Source organism: Quercus robur, chromosome 8 (genome assembly GCF_932294415.1).
Source record: "Quercus robur chromosome 8, dhQueRobu3.1, whole genome shotgun sequence".
NCBI classification, from domain to species: Eukaryota; Viridiplantae; Streptophyta; class Magnoliopsida; order Fagales; family Fagaceae; genus Quercus; species Quercus robur.
In genome coordinates this window covers 63,317,291-63,337,088 of record NC_065541.1, presented here as the reverse complement: position 1 = coordinate 63,337,088, position 19,798 = coordinate 63,317,291, and the positions used below count along the sequence as shown (strand labels likewise).

The window sequence follows — 19,798 nt, the reverse complement described above, 5'->3', positions numbered from 1 at the left end:
ATCCCCAACCCGATTCTAATCCATTACTTATTTCTATTATGTATTTTGTAGGGGCAAAAGCCCAAAGGCCCAAAATCATACAATGGGCCTTGAGCCCTATACGGGATGATCAACCATGTCCGATGAGAGGACGTAGATGCCAGAAGGGGTCCCAGTCCAATTCTCGTGGGCATGATGTCACTTAAAGGGCAGTCCGAGGAGAAATGTCTTCTCGGACGTGACGAGTATGGCTTAACATACACTCTACCTACTAAAAGGACCCACCCCAACGAACACTAGTAACAAGGATGAGTCCTACAGACCCGTGGCAAAGAAGGAAACGAAAGATGCCCAAGGAGAGGCTGCAGCTGCCACATTAAATGCGTTGCAGCTACTTTTCTGGCTGCATTAATGTGGAGAAGACCTGTGAACAGTGCTATCTTGGCTACCACAACTCACGAAAAGATGGAAGGGATGTCCGATGGGACAAGCACTCAAGTGGGAGTCTAGATAATCAACAGGTGTAAGGCCATGATGGCTTCAAGGAGACTATATAAGAAAGGGAGTCCTCATGAGGAAGGACACATGAAGAAAAGGAGAGGAATAGAAAAAGAACTGGAAACTTAAAGTAAGAACCAGCAAATATCTATCTCATCTCCTCGGACTGAGAATATATGGACATTAACGGGATTTTCTTGTGCCCAAGTGTTGTGTAGCCCAACCTTAGCCACTATCTACTTCACTAAGGCCCGATTCTGTAGCCCACTTTCTACAAATTCATTGTTTTTGGGCCCCTTAGACCAAGTCCCCATACTTGTTGAGCTTGGACCCCAAATTAAGACCCTAAAATTGGCGCCGTTTGTGGGAAGAACTTGTGCCTTAGCAAGTATGACCTTTAGAAATGGAAGGATCAGGTCTGTGATAAACGGGACCCGCAGACTCCCAATAGCAGGACAATTTTCTTAACCTCGAATGGGAAGGAGATCAAGACAAGCGACGAGAGGGTAGCGTAAATACCTCCCATACGAGCAGAAGCCGTTCGAGAAGGAAAGGTTATGCATCCCAAAAGCGAGGCAATAATAGGGCTTTTAAGCAGGAAATCGACGACCTGAAGAGGAAGTTGCACCGAGCACAGCGAAGACGTCCTTCCCCCAGTCCGGACACTAGCAATGAAGAGGACAACGAATACAGGCGAAGGTCGAGAACCCCACCAAGTGAAACCTTCTCCTATGAGGAAGAACAGCCTCACAAACGCGGCCATAAAAGTCCGTCTTACAAGGGCCTAGTAAACGACGCCATGAGTAAGGCCCTGGACCGCATCTCCCAGTCACCCTTCACACGCAAGATAGAGGGGGCTGAACTTCCTCGAAAGTTCCACCAACCCACTTTCGCCATATATAATGGTCGGACGGACCTCGTAGAGCACGTAAGTTAGTTCAACCAGAGGATGGCCGTCCATTCCAAAGACGAAACTTTGATGTGCAAAGTGTTTCCATCCAGTTTGGGACCCATGGCGATGAGGTGGTTTGACAGCCTCAAGCCAAACTCCATAAATTCTTTTAAGCAGCTAACCCAGGCTTTCGATTCTCGCTTCATAACGAGCAGTAGGGTTCCTTGGCCCTTGGATTCCCTCATGTCCTTATCCATGCGAGAAGGAGCGACCCTGAAGGCCTACTCGGATAGGTACTGGGAGATGTATAATGAGATAGAGGAAAATTATGATGACGTCACCATCAGCACCTTCAAGAGTGGCCTGCCGACAGAGCACGGTTTAAGGAAATCCTTGACTAGGAAACCAGTCACTAGCATGCGCTAGCTCATGGACCAAATCGACAAGTACAAGAGGGTCGAAGAGGACTAACAGACGGGTAAAGGTAAAGCGAAGATTGTCCCTCAGGAGAGGAGGGACTTCAAGTCAGACCGATTTAGCAACAACAACCAGCCGAGAAGAGATTGCTCAGAGCAATCTGGATCTACCGGGGCGCAGGCAGTCCACGCTGTGTTCTGGGATCCATTACATCAGATCTTAGAGAAAGTCAAGAACGAGCCATTCTTTAAATGGCCAAATAGGATGGTAGGCGACCCCGCGAAATGCAACCAGAACCTATATTGTCAATACCATCAGGAACCGGGGCACACCACCGATGACTACAGAAATTTGAAAAACCACTTGGACCAGCTGGTCCAAGAGGGAAAGCTGAGACATCTCTTGCATCATTCCGGTGGTTGACAAAAGCAGACAAGCGTCGAGGCAAGGCAAAGCACCTTGAGACCGCCTATTGGCACGATAAATGTCATTCTCGCCGCTCTAGGAAGAACCGGCTCCCATCCTTTCAGAGTGATGTCGATGGGCCGACTCCCCGCTGAAGCTGATGACCGTGAGTCTAAGAGGGCTAAAGGGATGGCCTCGCCCATGCTCGGATTCTCGGATGAGGATAAAGTTGGAACCATCCAGCCCCACGACGATGCTTTAGTCGTCACACTCAGGATTGGAGGATATGACGTGAAGAGGGTGTTAGTTGATCAGGGCAGTGCTGTGGAGGTAATGTACCCCGACCTGTACAAGGGGCTGAAGCTGAGACCCGAAGACCTGACGACATACGACTCCCCTTTGGTAAGTTTCAAAGGGAAAACCGTTACTCCGAAAGGCCAGATTAGACTGCCTATACAAACAGGCTCGGACATAGTGGAGGTGGACTTCATAGTGGTGGACGCATATTCGCCCTACACAGCCATTGTAGCTAGACCTTGGTTTCATGCCCTAGGGGCTGTCTCCTCAACCTTACACCAAAAGGTGAAGTACCCATCGGAGGGTCGGGTCAAAGAAGTGATAGGGGACCAAGCCATGGCTCAGCAATGCATGGTGTCCGCCATCTCGTGACAGCCGAGTGCCGAGCCCTCAACCTCTACCAAGAATGGCTTATAGCAATTAACAACCCCGGCCCCGGGTGGTGGGGGACCAACCAAGGAGGCAAGTTATGAGGATTTGGAAAAAGTTCTTGTGGGCTCCAATCTAGAAAGATTTTTTCAGGTCGGCTCGGAACTACCACCCTAAGAGAAGGAAAAGCTAATTGATTTTCTCAAAGAAAATGTGGACGTGTTTGCATTGGATGCCTACAAGGCCCCGGGGGTCGATCCGAACTTCATATGCCATCATCTTAATGTTAGTCCGGCCGTTACGCCTAAAAAGCAACCCCCTCGGCGACCGTCGAAAGAGCATGTTGATGCGGTGAGGGAGGAGGTGATGAAACTAAAGAAAGCAGGGGCTATCAAAGAAGTTTTCTACCCCAAGTGGCTGACCAATACAGTTGTGGTGAAGAAGAAGAGTGGGAAATGGCAAGTCTGCGTGGACTTCACGGACCTGAATAAGGCCTGCCCGAAGGATCCCTTTCCTATGCCTCGGATAGATCGATTAGTGGATTCAACCGTAGGACACCCTCGAATGAGCTTCTTAGATGCCTTTCAAGGATATCATCAAATACCCCTGGTTACCAACGACCAGGAAAAGACGGCTTTTGTCACCCCCATTGGAAACTACCATTATAAGGTGATGCCTTTTGGCTTGAAGAACGTAGGGTCCACCTACCAGAGGATGATGACCAGGATGTTTGAGCTGCAGATGGGTAAGAGTATTGAAGTCTATATAGATAACATGGTGGTAAAGAGTAAGTTGGTGTCCGAGCATTTGAGGGACCTCGGCGATATCTTTGAAGTCCTGAGAAAATACAGGCTGCGCCTGAACGCGTCTAAATGTTCGTTCGAAGTGGGATCAGGAAAATTCTTAGGCTATATAGTAACCCATAAAGGTATTGAAGTCAGCCTCGACCAGATTAGAGCTATCCACAGCCTGCAGCCTCCTCGGAACCCCAAGGAGGTCCAAAAGCTCACCGACATGATTGCTACCTTGAACCGTTTTATCTCTCGTTCGGTGGATAGATGTAGGCCTTTCTTTCTCTTATTAAACAAGTGGAAAGGGTTCGAGTGGACTGAAGAATGCACCTTGGCCTTCCAGCAGTTTAAAGAGTATCTGTCTCAGCCACCAATCATATCCAGTCCTGAAACCGACGATATTTTATTCACCTACATTGTCGTGGCCCCTCACGCAGTGAGCCTGGTGTTGATCTAGATGGACAACGGCATACAACGACCTGTCTATTATGTGAGCAAGTCGTTGCACGAGGCTGAGATCCGTTACCTCCCCCTAGAAAAGGCCATCCTGGCGATCGTACAAGTCACGCGAAAGCTCCTCCACTATTTCCAGGCACATATAGTTGTTGATTTAACCCAACTCCCGCTCAGGTCTATACTCTGAAGTGCCAATTACACAGGGAGAATAGCTAAGTGGGGGACCATTCTTAGCGCCTTCGATATTAGGTACGTGCTTCGCAACGCCGTGAAGGGCCAAGTCCTCGCGGATCTGGTAGTTGAGTTTGCTGAACCCTCACCAGAAGAAAGGGGAGGGATACCAAGCACGGACAAAAAATTGGTCGGTACAGTCTCTCAGCAAGGGCCCACCTGTTGGAAAGCATATGTTGACGACACAGCAAATCAAAGGGTCTCTGGGGTGGGACTCGTCCTAATTTCCCCCGAGGGGATTACCATCGAGAAATCACTAAGGCTGGGCTTTTTGGCCACGAATAATGAGGAAAAATATTAGGCCCTGTTGGAAGGAATGTCTATGGTCGAGAAATTAGGCGGGAAATCCATAAACATGTTCTCAGACTCAAGACTTGTTGTAAGACAAGTAAATGGGGAATTGGAGGCAAGGGATGAAAGAATGCAAGAATACCTGGTCCAAGCTAAGCGCTTGCGGACGCGTTTTAATTCTTTTAGCCTAATGCACGTATCCAGGAGCGGAAACACCCATGTCGATTCTCTTGCCACGCTAGCCACCTCCTCGGCTCAATGCCTGCCTCGGGTTATACTTGTGGAAGATCTACACAGGCCCTCGGTGGTGAAGGCCGAGTTGATGCATGTTCACAGCGTCAGGGCGGGGCCTAGCTGGATGGACCCTATAATACTGTTTTTAAAGAAGGACGTCTTACCCGAAAAGAAGAGCGAGGAAAGGCTTCTCGATTCTGGCTGTCTGAGGACTTGAAACTGTATAAGCGCTCATTTTTAGGATCATACTTGCTATGCGTACACCCTGATGCCACGGAACTTATCCTAAAGGAATTGCATGAAGGAATTTGTGGGAGCCATACAGGGGGCAGGTCCTTGTCCCATAGAGCCATAACCCAAGGTTACTGGTGGCCGAGCATGCAGAAAGAGGCGCACGAATACGTGATGAAGTGTGACCAATGCCAGAGGTTTGCCCCAAATATACATCAACCGTGCAGGACCCTCAATTCGCTGTCCAACCCTTGGCTGTTCGCGCAGTGGAGCCTGGATATCCTAGGACCATTTCCTAAAGCAGTGGGGAACAAGAGATACCTTCTCGTCAGCACTGATTATTTCACAAAATGGGTCAAAGCCGAACCACTGGCAAACATTAGAGATGTAGATGCCAAGAAGTTTATTTGGAGGAACATCATCACTAGGTTCAGAGTCCATCACACCCTAATCTCGGACAATGGTCTATAGTTCGATAGTAAAGCTTTCAGAAGGTACTGCAGCGAGTTGGGAATTGCGAATAGATACTCCACACCGGCTTACCCTCAAGGGAATGGGCAGGCCGAAGCCGTCAACAAGGTCATAGTAAATAGGCTGAAGAAGAGGTTAAATGACACGAAAGGGAGATTTGCCCATGTCCTGTGGACGTATCGCACCACGTCGCGTAGATCGACAGGGGAGACCCCCTTTTTGATGACCTATGGAGCCGAGGCCCTCATTCTTCTAGAAACCAACTTCCCAACACTGAAGACCAACACATTTTATCCTAATATCAACAATGAGCTGCTGGAAAAAAGTTTAGACCTCATCGAGGAAAGAAGGGAAAGAGTAATGGTCCAACTTGCCTACTATCAACACAAACTTAAGCAAGGTTATGACGCCAAGGTGAAACTAAGGCCACTAGTACCTGGGGATTTGGTATTAAGAAAAGTTCTGGGCACTGCAAAAAATCCTGCGTGGGGAAAGCTCAGACCAAGTTAGGAAGGGCCATATCTATCACCTCGATGGTTGGCATAGGGGCCTACTTTTTAGAAGATTTGGATGAGCATGTAGTGCCACGTCCTTGGAATGTAAATAACCTGAAAATGTACTATTATTAATGAAAGTTCGTACTCTTGGTGTTACCCACTGTGCATTTTATCTAAGTATTAAACAGAATCCAAGTCTTGCATGGCTCCTCAGACCACAGGCTTAGGGGAAATTAATCACTGTGCATTTTATCCAAGTATTAAACAGAACCCAAGTCATGCGTGGCTCCTCGGAACACAGGCTTGGGGGAAATTAATCACTGTGGCATTTTATCCAAGTATTAAACAGAACCTAAGTCCTGTGTGGCTCCTCAGACTACAGGCTTGGGAGAAATTAATCACTGTGCCATTTTATCCAAGTATTAAACAGAACCTAAGTCATGCGTGGCTCCTCAGACCACAGGTTTGAGGGAAATTAATCATTGTGCCATTTTATCCAAGTATTAAACAGAACTCAAGTTCTGCGTGGCTCCTCGGACCACAGGCTTGGGGGAAATTAATCACTGTGCCATTTTATCTAAGTGTTAAACAGAACTCAAGTCCTGCGTGGCTCTTCGGACCACAGGCATGGGGAAAATTAACCGCTATGCAGTTTTATCTAAGTATTAAACAAAACTCAAGTCATGCGTGGCTCCTCGGACCACAGGCATGGGGAAAATTAACCGCCATGCAATTTTATCTAAGTGTTAAACAGAACCCCGGTCCTGCGTGGCTCCTCAGACCACTGGCTTGGGGAAACTTAATCACTCAAAAGGGCGCAAAGTCATGGGGGAAGAGTCTTATTCTCTCATTCATACTTAGCCATATTACTTAAACTTTGAATAATGGATTATCATCAGAAATCTAGTAACACAGTCGAAATTCATTCACAATAAAGACAAAAGTTGAAGCAATAAAATAAGGTTCAGAGAAAAAATCATATCATTCATTAAGTTTCGAGATATGTTATCTTACAAACACTAACAAAAGCTAAGGAAATGGAAAACAGAACAAAACAACTACAAGAGAAACCTTATACTAATGTCCTAGACTTTATCTTGGGTTAAGCTCTTTGCAGCACCCTCAGCCTCAGGACAGTCACCTCCTGCTGTAGGTTTGGGCTCGGCATCCTTAGCTTGCGCAACAACATCCCTTATAGTGAGGGCGTCCTCAGGTGACTTGTCCTTAGCTGGTGGTTGGGCCTTCTTGTTCCCCCATTTCCTTTCAGGTATGACGGAATCAGGAACAGCAGTCGAGGTAGAAGGGGGCTCCTCAGGAGGATCCGAGCCTGGAACCTCACGAATACCCTTAGGGAAGAAGATATTCTTGATCCTCCTAAGGTCGGAGTCCGCAGGAACCGCCACCCGATCCATGGCTACACCCCAGGACTCGGTGACGTAGTCCCTGCAAACCACAGCCACCTCCTCGATCAGCCTGGCTTCAGTGTTCGCCACTCCGTGCTCATAAGAGGTTGCCACAGCCGCCTCCTTCGCCTGTAGCAGCTGCGCCTTGGGGTCCGAGACCATTTGCTTCTCAGTCGCAAGGTTTATTTCTGATAAATAAAGCTATTGGCGTATGTCCTCGGCCTGCTTCGTTGTAGTCTTAAGGCCCGCCTCGGCACTGTCTCGAGCCTTGACTGCCTCTTTGATCTCCTTGTTTAAGCGCTCTTTTTCCAACTTAAGAACACCCGCAGCCTTCTCCGCGGCAAGGTTAGACTGAACCTCAGCGTTCATCGCTTCCCAAGAATTCTTCGCCTATTCCTCGACCACGAAGATTTGTTGGGTGACCTGCACAGGAATAACGATAGAATCATTAAAACAAAAATGACAGATAGACGAGCACGGAATAAGAAACCTGAACAAGGGAAGTCTTCATTTTAGCATAGTAAGGTCTCTCTTCAATGACATGAAGAGGTCTAGTTGTCTGGTGACTCGGAGCCCATCCATGTCACGAGGCAAGTGGAGGGGCTGCTGCAGGACCTCGGCAAGGTAAGACGCCTGCCCACGCTGGGACTCCCAAAGAATTGCATCCCACGGGATGGGGGCGCTATCCAGCTCTAGGCGGGGAGACCAGGTGCGCTGCTCCCTCCTAATGGCAGCCTCCTCTCGGCTATCAATGGACTTCGTCCTTTTGTCCTTGGGCTCCTCGCCTTTCCTCTGTTGTTTAGCTTTTTGAGGGCCGACCTCACCCTCCTCCAGTTCTTCCACTGACCTTTTCCGCCTTAGGTTAGGAATGGGTTGTAGTGCGGGGTTAGTAGAAGGAGGAGGAGGAAGTTTAGCTGGAACCTGCTCTTTGGGGGCATTTTTGGAGGATTGCCCCTTGTTCCTATTGGACATAAGCCCCCTCAAACCAGATCTCGGCTTTAAGTCCATACCTTCCTCTTCAATTTTTTGGCTCGTGTCAATCCAAGCAACTACCAGTCCAGGAGAGTGAGCCGTCGAGAAGCGATCAAGAACTGAGCCGGAATCTGAAAGCTCTACGGGCCTTGTTGATACCTCGCCCTCCTCGTTGAGATGGAAGCAATCGATTTCAGCTTCAAGGGACAAATGCGAGGAGTCAATTCCCTCCCCTAGAACGACTACCTCTTGGAGAACGCGTTGAGTGGGCAGTTGGACTGGTGGTAGGTTTCTCCGAGCAAGGAAGCTCAGCTTAGAAACGTCAATATGGGCTAATCGGGGACTCCCAGCCCTTATCGCTTGACCTACGTCCACGAAAGCACGAGAGAGAGGCTCGTAGTCCAAGATGAGGTGAGTGAGACGCAATTGCCTGTCATCGCTCACAAAGATCTCGGACCTGAGGAGGTAGTTGAGAGCTTAGACGTTGACCAAACTTATCCTTAGAGTAGTGTGTGCTTTGTCTGCAAAAAATCCAAAGGGAAGGTTATATCAGTCCGAGAAGGCAAATAATCAAAACCGAGATCAAAATAAGTGAAAGGAGAACTTAAAACTAAGATCCCCGCTAAGGGATCTGACCCTAGAGTGCCTCACCTGTTGCTCCTGCCCTAACTGGGCAGCGAAGACCGTCGTGCCATGCTCCGAAGACAATCAAATAATCATCCTTCAAGCCTTTGTTGGACTTGGGAAGGCAAGATATCAGCCTCACCTTGTCGGACCTGGATTTCAGGTAATACGACTCATTAAGGCTGTGGCACTCGTACAAGTGAACTACATTGTGCCATGAGAGGCCGAAGTTCATCTGTTCGTTTAGAGCGTCTACGCACCCTAAGATCGGGAATATGTTAGCGGCGCACTGGTGGGGAGCCAGCCTATGACCGCGTAAGTAATCCCTAGTTATCCTCCCCATGGGAATTGTCATTCCTCCTTCTATGAAAGCGATCATAGGAATGACGACCTGCCCCGTCTCTCTCTTGATTAGGATTTGGTCTGAGGAGCAGTATTCTAGACCCATTCCTTACGGGATACGGCATTTGGCCCTAAATCCTTCCATGCCGACCGGAGAATCTACTAGGTTCTGAAACTTACCCATCCTACTTACCCTAGGTGGCATGAAAAAGGGGTTGCTAATGGAAGGAGGCCGAGGAGAACAACAAAGAAGGAGAGTTAAGGAATGCGGGGAAATGAACACTTACAGGGAGCGCGAGTTCTAAACCTCTCGAGCTTTCAAAGGATCCGCCAGGAATCCTTACAGAAATGGCTATGGACTTTTGAGTGTTTTGCGAGAGAAAGTGCTGAAGTGCTCTGGAACGCTTAAGTGTCTTTTCTAAAAAAGGGAAAGTAATTCCCCTCAGAAGCCTTATATAGCAAGGGAAAAAACAAACGGGATTACTCCTGCTCAAAGAATTGGAGGAATGCCTACCGTTGATTAAGTGTCCCACCGTTGGATGCGAGGAAACATAAAGCCGCCTGGTGCAATTAATGGCGCCTTGTGGGCTACGAAACGCCAGTAGCAATAACGAGGCATGTGAGACTGTACTCCCACACGCGTGAGTCAAGAAATTGTGATAATTTATCCAATAAATATCAAAATCCCACTTTTTCTCCTCGGATGAGAGGGAAAAACCAGAATTTTGAGGGGCTATTATAGGGGTAAAGGCCCAAAGGCCCAAAATCATACAATGGGCCTTGGGCCCCATACGGGATGATCAACCATGTCCGAGGAGAGGACGTAGATGCCAGAATAGGTCCCAGTCCAATTCTTGTGGGCATGAAGTCACTTAAAGGGCAGTCCAAGGAGAAATGTCTCCTCGGACGTGACAAGTATGGCTCAACATGCACTCTGCCTACTAAAAGGATCCACCCCAACAAACACTAATAACAAGGACAAGTCCTACAAACCCGTGGCAAAGAAGGAAACGAAAGATGCCCAAGGAGAGGCTGCAGCTGCCACATTAAATGCGTTGCAACTACTTTTTTGGTCGTATTAATGTGGAGAAGACCTGTGAACAATACTGCCTTGGCTACCACAACTCACAGAAAGATGGAAGGAGTGTCCGATGGGACAAACACTCAAGTAGGAGTCCAGATAATCAACAAGTGTAAGGCCATGATGGCTTCAAGGAGACTATATAAGAAAGGGAGTCCTTATGAGGAAGGACACGTGAAGAAAATAAGAGGAACAGAAAAAGAACTGGAAACTTAAAGCAAGAACCAGTAAATATCTATCTCATCTCCTCGGACTGAGAATATATGGACATTAACAGGATTTTCTTGTGCCCAAGTGTTGTGTAGCCTAATCTTAGCCACTATCTACTTCGCTAAGGCTCGGTTCTGTAGTCCACTCTCTACAAATTCATTGTTTCTGGGCCCCTTAGACCAAGTCCCTATACTTGTTGGGCTTGGGCCCCAAATTGAGACCTTACATATTCAATTAGGTCATATTTGAATATGTATAAGACGACCCATTTCTCTGAATCTCAAATACACATGAAGGTATAATAATGCAATCTATAAAGTCTACATGAAATTAGAGTTGTAAATGAATTGAGACGTTGTTCACTGACAACTTAAGTTCGACTCAAAAACAAATTATTTATGTTTGTTTACTTAGCAAGCGAATAAAACTCAAGCTTGGGTTTATGCTTGACTATTAATGAACCAAACTTTAATAACATTTTGTGAACAAGAACGTAAGTATAAGGTGTAATTTTAAGTATATATAATATGTTTTTTATATCTATACATGTGCGTAAATATACTTGTATGGACTTGAAATTAGAATATAAATAAGTTTGTAAGATATCAAATTATTACTTGTAATTTATTGATAATATAAATATTCCATTTTGTAATAAAAATCACACATAACATTTAACAATGCAAGGTTGATGAATCTAAATTTTTATAAATTCACAAATGAAAACAATTCTTTCTAATTAATTCAAACAATATAATTTCAATTAAACTTTAGTTGTTTATTTTTAGAATAGATTCATAAAGGAGTAAGCAATTTTAGTTACTATATATTGAAAAGGAATAGGGCTTGCTTAAAATTATAGATGGTTTAACTTTAAACAATGTTACACCACTAAATATCTTTTATTCAATATGATTTTTGACAAATCTACCATTAGATTACAAGTAATTCTTATACTCCTCATGCTTGCAAATTTCAAGACGATTAAAAATCAATAGTTATTTCATCTATAAAATGCTTAAATAACAAGTTTTAGTATTTTTAAAATTATGCATAAAAAATAAGTTTATTGATTGAATAGTAAATAATATATGATTGAAAATAAATATAATATGCATGTTAAGAACATAGAGAATATGTAATTAAACTATGAGATTTTCAAATTATTAATCAAATAAAAAACTATTAGGTGGTGTAATATGATTTAAAGTTATTACAAGTTACGGTAACTTAATTTGATCTAAATGAATAAATTAAAGGTCATGTTAATGGATGCCCTTAGAGCAATTGTTAATAAACCATATTAGAAAATATTTTAATACAGCTTTCATGAGAAATATAAAAAGCTATTAGAAAAATTAATTGCTTTATCACTTTCTTATAAATTTTTTGTAAAAATAGTTCATAAATCAATGCCCTTGGGGCATTCGTTAACATTTCTCATAAATTAATTAGGGTTAAACTCGTGTTTTAGTGCATCAGTGCATTGAATGTGTGTCTGAATCCCAACGTATCCCATCCATTACTGCATGTTTGCATTGGGGGCTTGTCCAATTAATTAAATAGGTTGTGAACAATTTCGAAATTGTTTAAAAAGAAAATAAACAACGGTTGAACATAATCTAGGTTGAAAATAATTTTTTCTTTTAGAATACTAAGTATTTTTAACACATACACGAATGTTTTAAAAAAAACTAACAGTGGTGTATATCTAAAAGGGTCTTAACCAAAAATAGATTGATGATATGAACTGATGATAAAGAGCTATCATTAAGAACGGACACCATAGGTTGAAACTCTCTTAAAAAATAAAAAATAAAAACTTGAATTCTAGCTTTGCACATATTTGTAATCAAATTAAATGAATTGATATCAAACTTTTGAGCATTTAGCTTGATTCAATTCGTTTGCCAAGTAGGACCGCACCTAGGCCATGGCCTAAGGCCCTTAACATGGAAACGCCCCCAAATATGGGGTAGTAAGGGTTTTTTTTTTTTTTTTTAATTAAAGAAAAATGTGAGTTAAGTACTTAAGTGTACATTTTTTTCCCAAAACCTAAAATATTAGAGTTATGCTAGTATATTACAAGTTTTATTATGTAACTTCTATAAATTGACTTGTTACTAAACACATGAAATAATTCAATACTCATTTATTCTTTTGTTGAAGTGTCACATCATTGTCACATCAGTTTGTAAGTTTTTTGTAATAAAATTTATAGTAAGTTTAGCATTTTCTCCACAAAAAAAAAAAAAATGAATTAATAGAAATGCAACCTAATTTCTATTAAGTGAATGAAAAATGGTAAAACTAATACAAATTTTACGATAAAAATCTTGCAAACAAATGTGACAGTAATATGGTCGGTGTTACTTAAACAGTATAATAAATGAATGTTTGAATCACTTTCTTTTCTTTATTGGTGATATGCTAATTTGTAAAACCTATATATAGTAAGTATCATTAGCTTACTTTGGGTTAATTATCCATATTATTAAGTATGAATTAGTAATAAATTTGAAAAAAAAAAAAACTAAATATTATTTAAGTGACATTTAGATGTAAAAGGCCCCTTTAAAATTTTTGTCTTAGGTCTCAAATTATCTTGGGCTGGCTTGTTACTAAGACAAGAAAATTTAAACTCCAAGGAAGAATTACTTCAATTTCTAGATGACATACAGAATGATAGTTGTAAGGACTCAATTTGTAGCGACTCCAAATTGGTTTGTTGGGTTCGAACGTTAAATGCCCAAACAATAAATTTGTAGAGAGTGGGCTGAAAGGCTAGGTCTTGATCACCAGACAGAGGTTAGTCGTGGTGTTCATGGTGGACGCACAGAGGTGAACTAAGTTTGTCCATGGACCTTGTCCATTGAGCTTAATGTTTTTTTTTTTTTTTTTTTTTTTGGCGCATAAATCCTTACATTATATAGCCCTTCTTAGTTGATCTTGACCTTCCATCTATCGATCAGGCTGGTAACTACTCGAGTGCCTGTCCCATAACTCCCATCAGCCACCTCCCCCCACCTTCTGTTAGTTGCAATAACCGAAACCACACTGTTCAGGGGTCTTTTCCCATCAATGTGGCTAGGACATTTGTTGGTGCATTCAATGTGGAGGTGACGTCGTTTCCTTGAACCACTCCCACATTGTACCCCCGTGCGAGTCATATTCTACTTGCCTTTTCTTCAGGAGCGCTTTGGAGGCTGCCTTTAATGATGTGTCGTTCTTCCCTTTTAGGCCTTGGGATGCCGAGGACAGGGTCATTCTCGGCTGCATCTTTAGGCCGTTTGGACTTTCATTACTTGTCTTCGGCAACTACTCTCCTCGGCGCGGACCTTGGGCCCTAATGGAAAGTGGGCCGAGACCATAAATTCTCTAACCCCACAATAGTATTTATTGCACACACCACCAAAACAACAACAAATAAAAAAAAACATAAATTTAAAGTCATAAGTTCAATACTTTTTGTTGATTAACCACAATCGAGTTGAAGTGATCTCTAATACATTATTTAACCAAAGTATAATTACAAAAAATGTCTAATATTTGTAGTTATAGATTGGAATTATAAACAGCAGATACTAGATACATACTACTAATGTGGGATAAACATTTCAGTTTAAAATACAAATATTACTATTTTCGCGTGCGTTCCAATAAGTATTACTGTTTGTAAAAAAAAAAAAAAAGTTGAAGTGATCTCCAATTCTCCACTACGGAAGTCAAGTCAACAACAATTATATAACAATCATAGTGGGGCCACGTACACATCAAGTTAGGACCCACAGATCCCAAACCCTACATTTTGTTGTAATAAGTATTACATTTTGCTTAAAAAAAAAAAAAAAAAAAAAAGGTTGAAGTGATCTCCAATTCTCCACCATGGAAGTCAAGTCAACAACAATTATATAACAATCATAGTAGGGCCACGTACAAGCCAAGTTAGGACCCACAGTTCCCTAACCCCACCGTGCGTATCTGATGGTATGCCGTCTCAGCCACAGCTGATACATCACCGTGTGAAACGAATCCAACGGCTGTGGCAGCTCGTTCCACACAAAGTGTTGACTCGCTTTTACGCCCAGCCCCTTCATTTGCTCATACCGTTTGCCCCCCGTGTCACCCAACGCACGCTTCAGCTCCTTGGCCCCACCGTTGTTATTCACGAACACCACGATCTCCTGCCACCTCAGCACGTCCATGAACGGCAGGTCCTGAATCGGACGGTCAGTAATCACCACTGGCACGCACCCAAAACTCAAGGCCTCACCTATTCCCGAAACGTCGCCTCCATATTCAAACAAACAAAATTTACTGCTCGCTAGTCTCATCGTATAGGTCAGCTGATCTGACGGCTCAGATTCTATCAGAAAGTTGGGATCGTTGACCAACTCATTTATCAAGCTTGACTCTTTCAGTTTCACTTGTCTGAAATAACCGAGAAACTTCGTGGTTTTGTTTTCCGGCGCGTGAGGCGCGTGGGAGGTTGAAACTGGAGGTAGAGCTATGTCTTTGTGAGGGACAAACTTGCCCTGAGAGGCAGGGAAGCAAGTGATCTGGACCGAGTTTTTCTTCAACTCGACGAGATTTCGGTCCGATTCGTAGCCCAAACCGGCACACGAGAGGTAGAAATGGTCGGCGCCGAGAGTTCGGTTCCAATATGGGAGCTCTTCTCTGTGGCGTTTGACGACACGCCCGATGGAGCGCATGGAGATAGTGGAGCGGAAAGGGACGAAGAAGAGGTGAGCTTCTTCGGGGTTTTGAGTGACGAAAGGGCAGTTTTGAAGAGACGAGTAGAAGAGTGATTCAGCTGGGGAGTTGAAAGTTAAGGCCTCGTTTGGTTTGTAGATGAAGATTTTGAAAGATTTGAGCATTTTTTGGTAATTGGGGAAGAGTGTGGTGGATGAGAGGTACGGTGAGGTGAGTGGTTTGGAGTGGATGGTGGTGGTAAGGGAGGTGAAGAGAGAGAGGCAGAGGAAGAGGAGGAGGAGGGAGAAGTAGGTGGTGGACATTTTTTGAATGATCAAACAAACAAAACCTTAAGGCTAGTTTGATTGAATACTCAGCCTTTGAGATCAAGTTGAGACGGTTGACTTGGAAGATGGAACAAAGAGGAGTTTTAAGAGGTTGAAGACTAAAGTGTGGTTTGGATTGGACTGAAACTGCGTTTACGTTTTCTATATTTTTTTTTTGTTTTTTTTCAGCTCGCATTTGTTGACGTTTTCATGGTGAATAGTATATTTGTGCACTGTTTATGGACCCACAAATTTTACTTTTTAACAACTTTTTCATAAAAATAGATCTCATGGCACTATTCACACATTTAAAAATCATTTTGCTACAATGTTTTCAGTTTTCAATTTTTAGTTTCAGTAAAATAAGTTTTATCCAAACAGACTCTAAATTAGAAAATGGCTAGTTTCAACAACCTTGATCTTAATACTTGTTAGAAGACAATGACTTGTTGGCTTAAACTTTTGTCTTTTTTTTCCAATTTTTGGTTTTTTTTCATGTCTTACGTTAAAAAGAGTAATATTCCTTTTAGCAAAGAAGAAGTTAAATAATTTGAGCGAAGCTAACAAATAGTCTGGGTGGTGTAGTTGGTTATCACGCTAGTCTCACACACTAGAGGTCCCCGGTTCGAACCCGGGCTCAGACATTTATTTATCAAAATTTTATTTTTTGTCCCCTCAATTAAATATATGCTTTAACCAAACAAAGCATAAGCCTTTTAAACCATTCATGTATTATTAAGGCTTCTGAGTGCATTTTTAAACCAAAAGTAATAACTCTTGGGGTAGATAGAGAATGTATGTTGTTGTTGTTCCTTTGTTACCTGAAAGGTTAGCTTCCTTTATTATTATTATTGTATTTTTTTTATATGATATACTATTTTTTACAAATAAAAGGCCCGTTTGGTAAGAGATTTTTAATAACGTTGTTATTATTTTATGGAAATACATGTGAGTGAAAAAGTATGTGAAAATACTTGTAATGTTGTTTAAACACTGCAAACTGTTGTTTAAACAATGGTACCAAACACTCCCAAAGTTTTGGCTGTCCTCCAATCATTGGTGCTGATAATTCTCAGACAAGCTTGTAGTTACTACCATTGCCCTTATGTAAATCCATACTATGATTGGTTACTGTGGGGATCAAAAACTAACAAAACCAGGAATACTGAAGCTATCCACGAGATGATGTTCAATTGACAGACACAACATATTTATACAAAAGAGAAACAGGGTAAAACACTTCACAATGGGAAACTCAAACAATTGATTTGAAGAACACTCATATATTTTAGATGAAACTAATGTATTATAGTAGGAAAAACTCTATTTGTTGTGGTGTTATACTACATCAGATGGGTAGTTCTTTCTCTTTTTTGTTTCAAGTCTCTATTTTCCAACCCCTTTCTATTTGCTTGTACCCTCCCCTTATATAGGTACATTTCCTACCCTTATCCCTACAACTGTCCTATCTCCAGCTGAATTTTCAAGGATATTTTCCTCTCCTTTATCGGTTTCCTCCCCTTCCTTATCTTGGAACATAACTTTTGGGAGTGTTTGTACTGTTTAGGTTGTCTCATATGCATTCAATGTGGCAGAAGTTAGGTAGAAGTCCTCTCATTAATGCGGAATTAAAGATCTCTATCCTTCTTACATGTTCTAGAAGATTTCCTATGGTTCTAGATGCCAGCTGTAAGCAAAATGTGGATCATCCGTGTACATCTCCTTGGATAAGACTTTGCTTCATGTAATTTACTACCTACCTCACAGGAACGGTCTACGAGGATCCCTTTTCCCTCCTAGATGCTCGGGCTAGCATTATTCCACTCCACCATATCCTGTAAGCTATTGGGCCATTCTGTGAGCATGTGGGTCTGGCCCATTCCACTCCATGTGGTCCAATAGGTATTTGGGCCTTAGGCTTGGGTGAAGACTTTTCCACTTCCTATAGTTACATTTCATGAACTTTGCCCAACCATTTTATGTGTTACCTTTCAGTGATATGTGTGGGGTCCAATAATTTATGGGTCCGGCCCACACGCTTATGGGAAGCCCACCGGTCTTAAACTGAAGGAGGCCAGGGCCCAAGCTCGAAACTAGGAAACATAAAAATAGCCCGAAGACATAGCCGAGGACGGTTTCGTCCTCGGCAGGCCCAAAACCTCAGGGATAGGAATGGAACACGAGTAAGCTAGAAAGATCAGAAAATATCCTGGGGAAGTTGTCTTTAATGCCCTTCCCTGACATGACACTACCCCTAACAGAGCCGGGATCTTAGGCTTTATGGATCATCTACAGTAATTTTGGGATTAGATTGATGGGACAGATATCTGTCCTGGAAAGATCGACCCTACACGTGAACGAGGGACAACAAACGTAGGCTAGTATAAAAGGAAAGGTAAACTAATAAGGAAGGAGGTCTCCCATCTAGCTTCTGAAAAAGACTTGATGAAAGAGAATGCCTGGAGAATACACGCCGGACACCACCTAAAAACCCGCCGACGGGTAACCGAGGACAACACCATCGCTCCTCGGACATGATCCGAGGAGCCAAATCCTCCTAGACACAAGATTGAAGGGCCTGAATATCCAGCCCAAAGCTTTATCTCATGTTGGTTCACCTAAAGTCCGGCCCGAAATGTCCCCCTGTGATCCAACGCTGGCCTTTTAATCCCACTCTCTACAAATATTATTGTGAGGGACTTTCCGTGTGCGAGCCCAACATCGTTGTTGGGCCGTTAAAGATTTTGTGTCCTTACAATATGGATTCTCATTTGCAGTCACCGTTCTTCACGCAAACTTTAAAACGCCTAATTAATTTGGTGGCACACTTGAATATGTTCTATGTAAGGAATTTTGTGCACTTTGGTGCAAGTGAGCTATAAGCAGCCATGAAGTTGTGATCTTTTGATGTGAGAGAGCCTGTCTTTGTTTTGTTTTTATACAAAGTTTGACTGTGTTTGAAAGGAAAATGATGTGTCTACAACATTTTCACAACATTTTTACAACAAATCCTAAGTGTCAGATTGTTACTGGTTATTATTGTTGGGGCAAAAAAGTAATCTTAGTATTAAGTTCAAATTTGAACCAATAACAACTAACTACTTGTGATTTGTTATGAAAATGTTGTAAAAATGTTGTGGACATAGTATCTCTCTGTTTGAAAATATCTTTTTTCAACTCATTAATTACATGATAAATTATAAGACAAAAAATGTGTATTATTTAAAGAAGTCACTTGATTCAAAAAAATCATGTGACTAAAACAATATATGGACGATTTTTTCATTATTACATAGTAATTAAGTTAGAGTGAGATAACTCAAAACATGTTTACCTAGTATAGCTTGTTCATTCTAATTACTCATGGTACTAAATTATTGAATAATTTTGTGAAGTATGCTTTGTTATTCTGTTTCCTATCCTTTTCTGCTTGCTCTCAGTCATGGGTGATTAGTATGGTAGTAGTCATTCCAACACTTTCTATTGGAATATGTGTTGGTGAATATATATTAGGTCCATATAGAACTTTTAGTGGTGATAAGTTGAGTGGGGTAATTTAATAATTTAAGGATTGAGATTGGAAGATCTTAGAGAAGTTATATCTCATATTCTTTTATATATATATATATATATATATAGATAGATAGAGAAGTACGCAATGAGTGGCAATAAACACTTCGAAGCTTAAGTTAGAGAAAATAGAAGTGGAAAAAGATTTCTCCTATGAGTATTTTTGGTTCTCAGTTGTGTGCCTGTTAAATGTGACAACTCCATGTCCATTTTGCTAAACTACATGCTTTTCTCAATTGATTGGAGTCTCGCTCAGAAATAAGTTAAATCGCATTAAATCTTGAGTGGAAGGTCTATGTGGGTAGTGGGGGAGTAATTAATGCAATATTGATTGATTTGGTCTTCAGTCTAGCTTTTGAGGTTAATGATCTTTTTCTTGATGAATTTTGAGGTTAATGATCAGTCAAATCAATTTAGGGTGATTTACATTGTTCTTGTAAATGGTTGATAACCTAATACCAATCTTTCTAAGTGAAGTTACAGAGATGTCCGAGGACATATATCTCCCGCCCACATAAC

The 19,798-nt window shown here is 42.4% G+C and overlaps 2 protein-coding genes and 1 non-coding gene across 3 annotated transcripts; 2 read left to right on the top strand and 1 right to left on the bottom strand.

Annotated features, from left to right (window-relative positions):
* The first annotated feature begins 2,320 nt into the window (after nucleotides 1–2,320).
* On the top strand, nucleotides 2,321–2,860 carry LOC126696608 (uncharacterized). Its single transcript, XM_050393310.1, has one exon. The coding sequence runs from the start codon at nucleotides 2,321–2,323 to the stop codon at nucleotides 2,858–2,860; it is 540 nt and encodes a 179-aa protein (XP_050249267.1).
* An 11,548-nt stretch (nucleotides 2,861–14,408) lies between these two features.
* On the bottom strand, nucleotides 14,409–15,847 carry LOC126697587 (probable glycosyltransferase At5g11130). The gene has a single exon (XM_050394653.1). It carries the CDS (start codon nucleotides 15,704–15,706, stop codon nucleotides 14,654–14,656), a length of 1,053 nt encoding a protein of 350 aa, XP_050250610.1. The 5' UTR covers nucleotides 15,707–15,847; the 3' UTR covers nucleotides 14,409–14,653.
* A 432-nt stretch (nucleotides 15,848–16,279) lies between these two features.
* TRNAV-CAC (transfer RNA valine (anticodon CAC)) lies at nucleotides 16,280–16,353 on the top strand. The gene has a single exon. It is a non-coding gene; the product is annotated as a tRNA-Val (tRNA).
* Nucleotides 16,354–19,798: the final 3,445 nt, after the last annotated feature.

Bases quoted from the DNA above. Each gene is read 5' to 3' on its own strand.
- LOC126696608 (XM_050393310.1), top strand. From the start codon at position 2,321: ATGTCGATGGGCCGACTCCCCGCTGAAGCTGATGACCGTGAGTCTAAG.
- LOC126697587 (XM_050394653.1), bottom strand. From the start codon at position 15,706: ATGTCCACCACCTACTTCTCCCTCCTCCTCCTCTTCCTCTGCCTCTCT.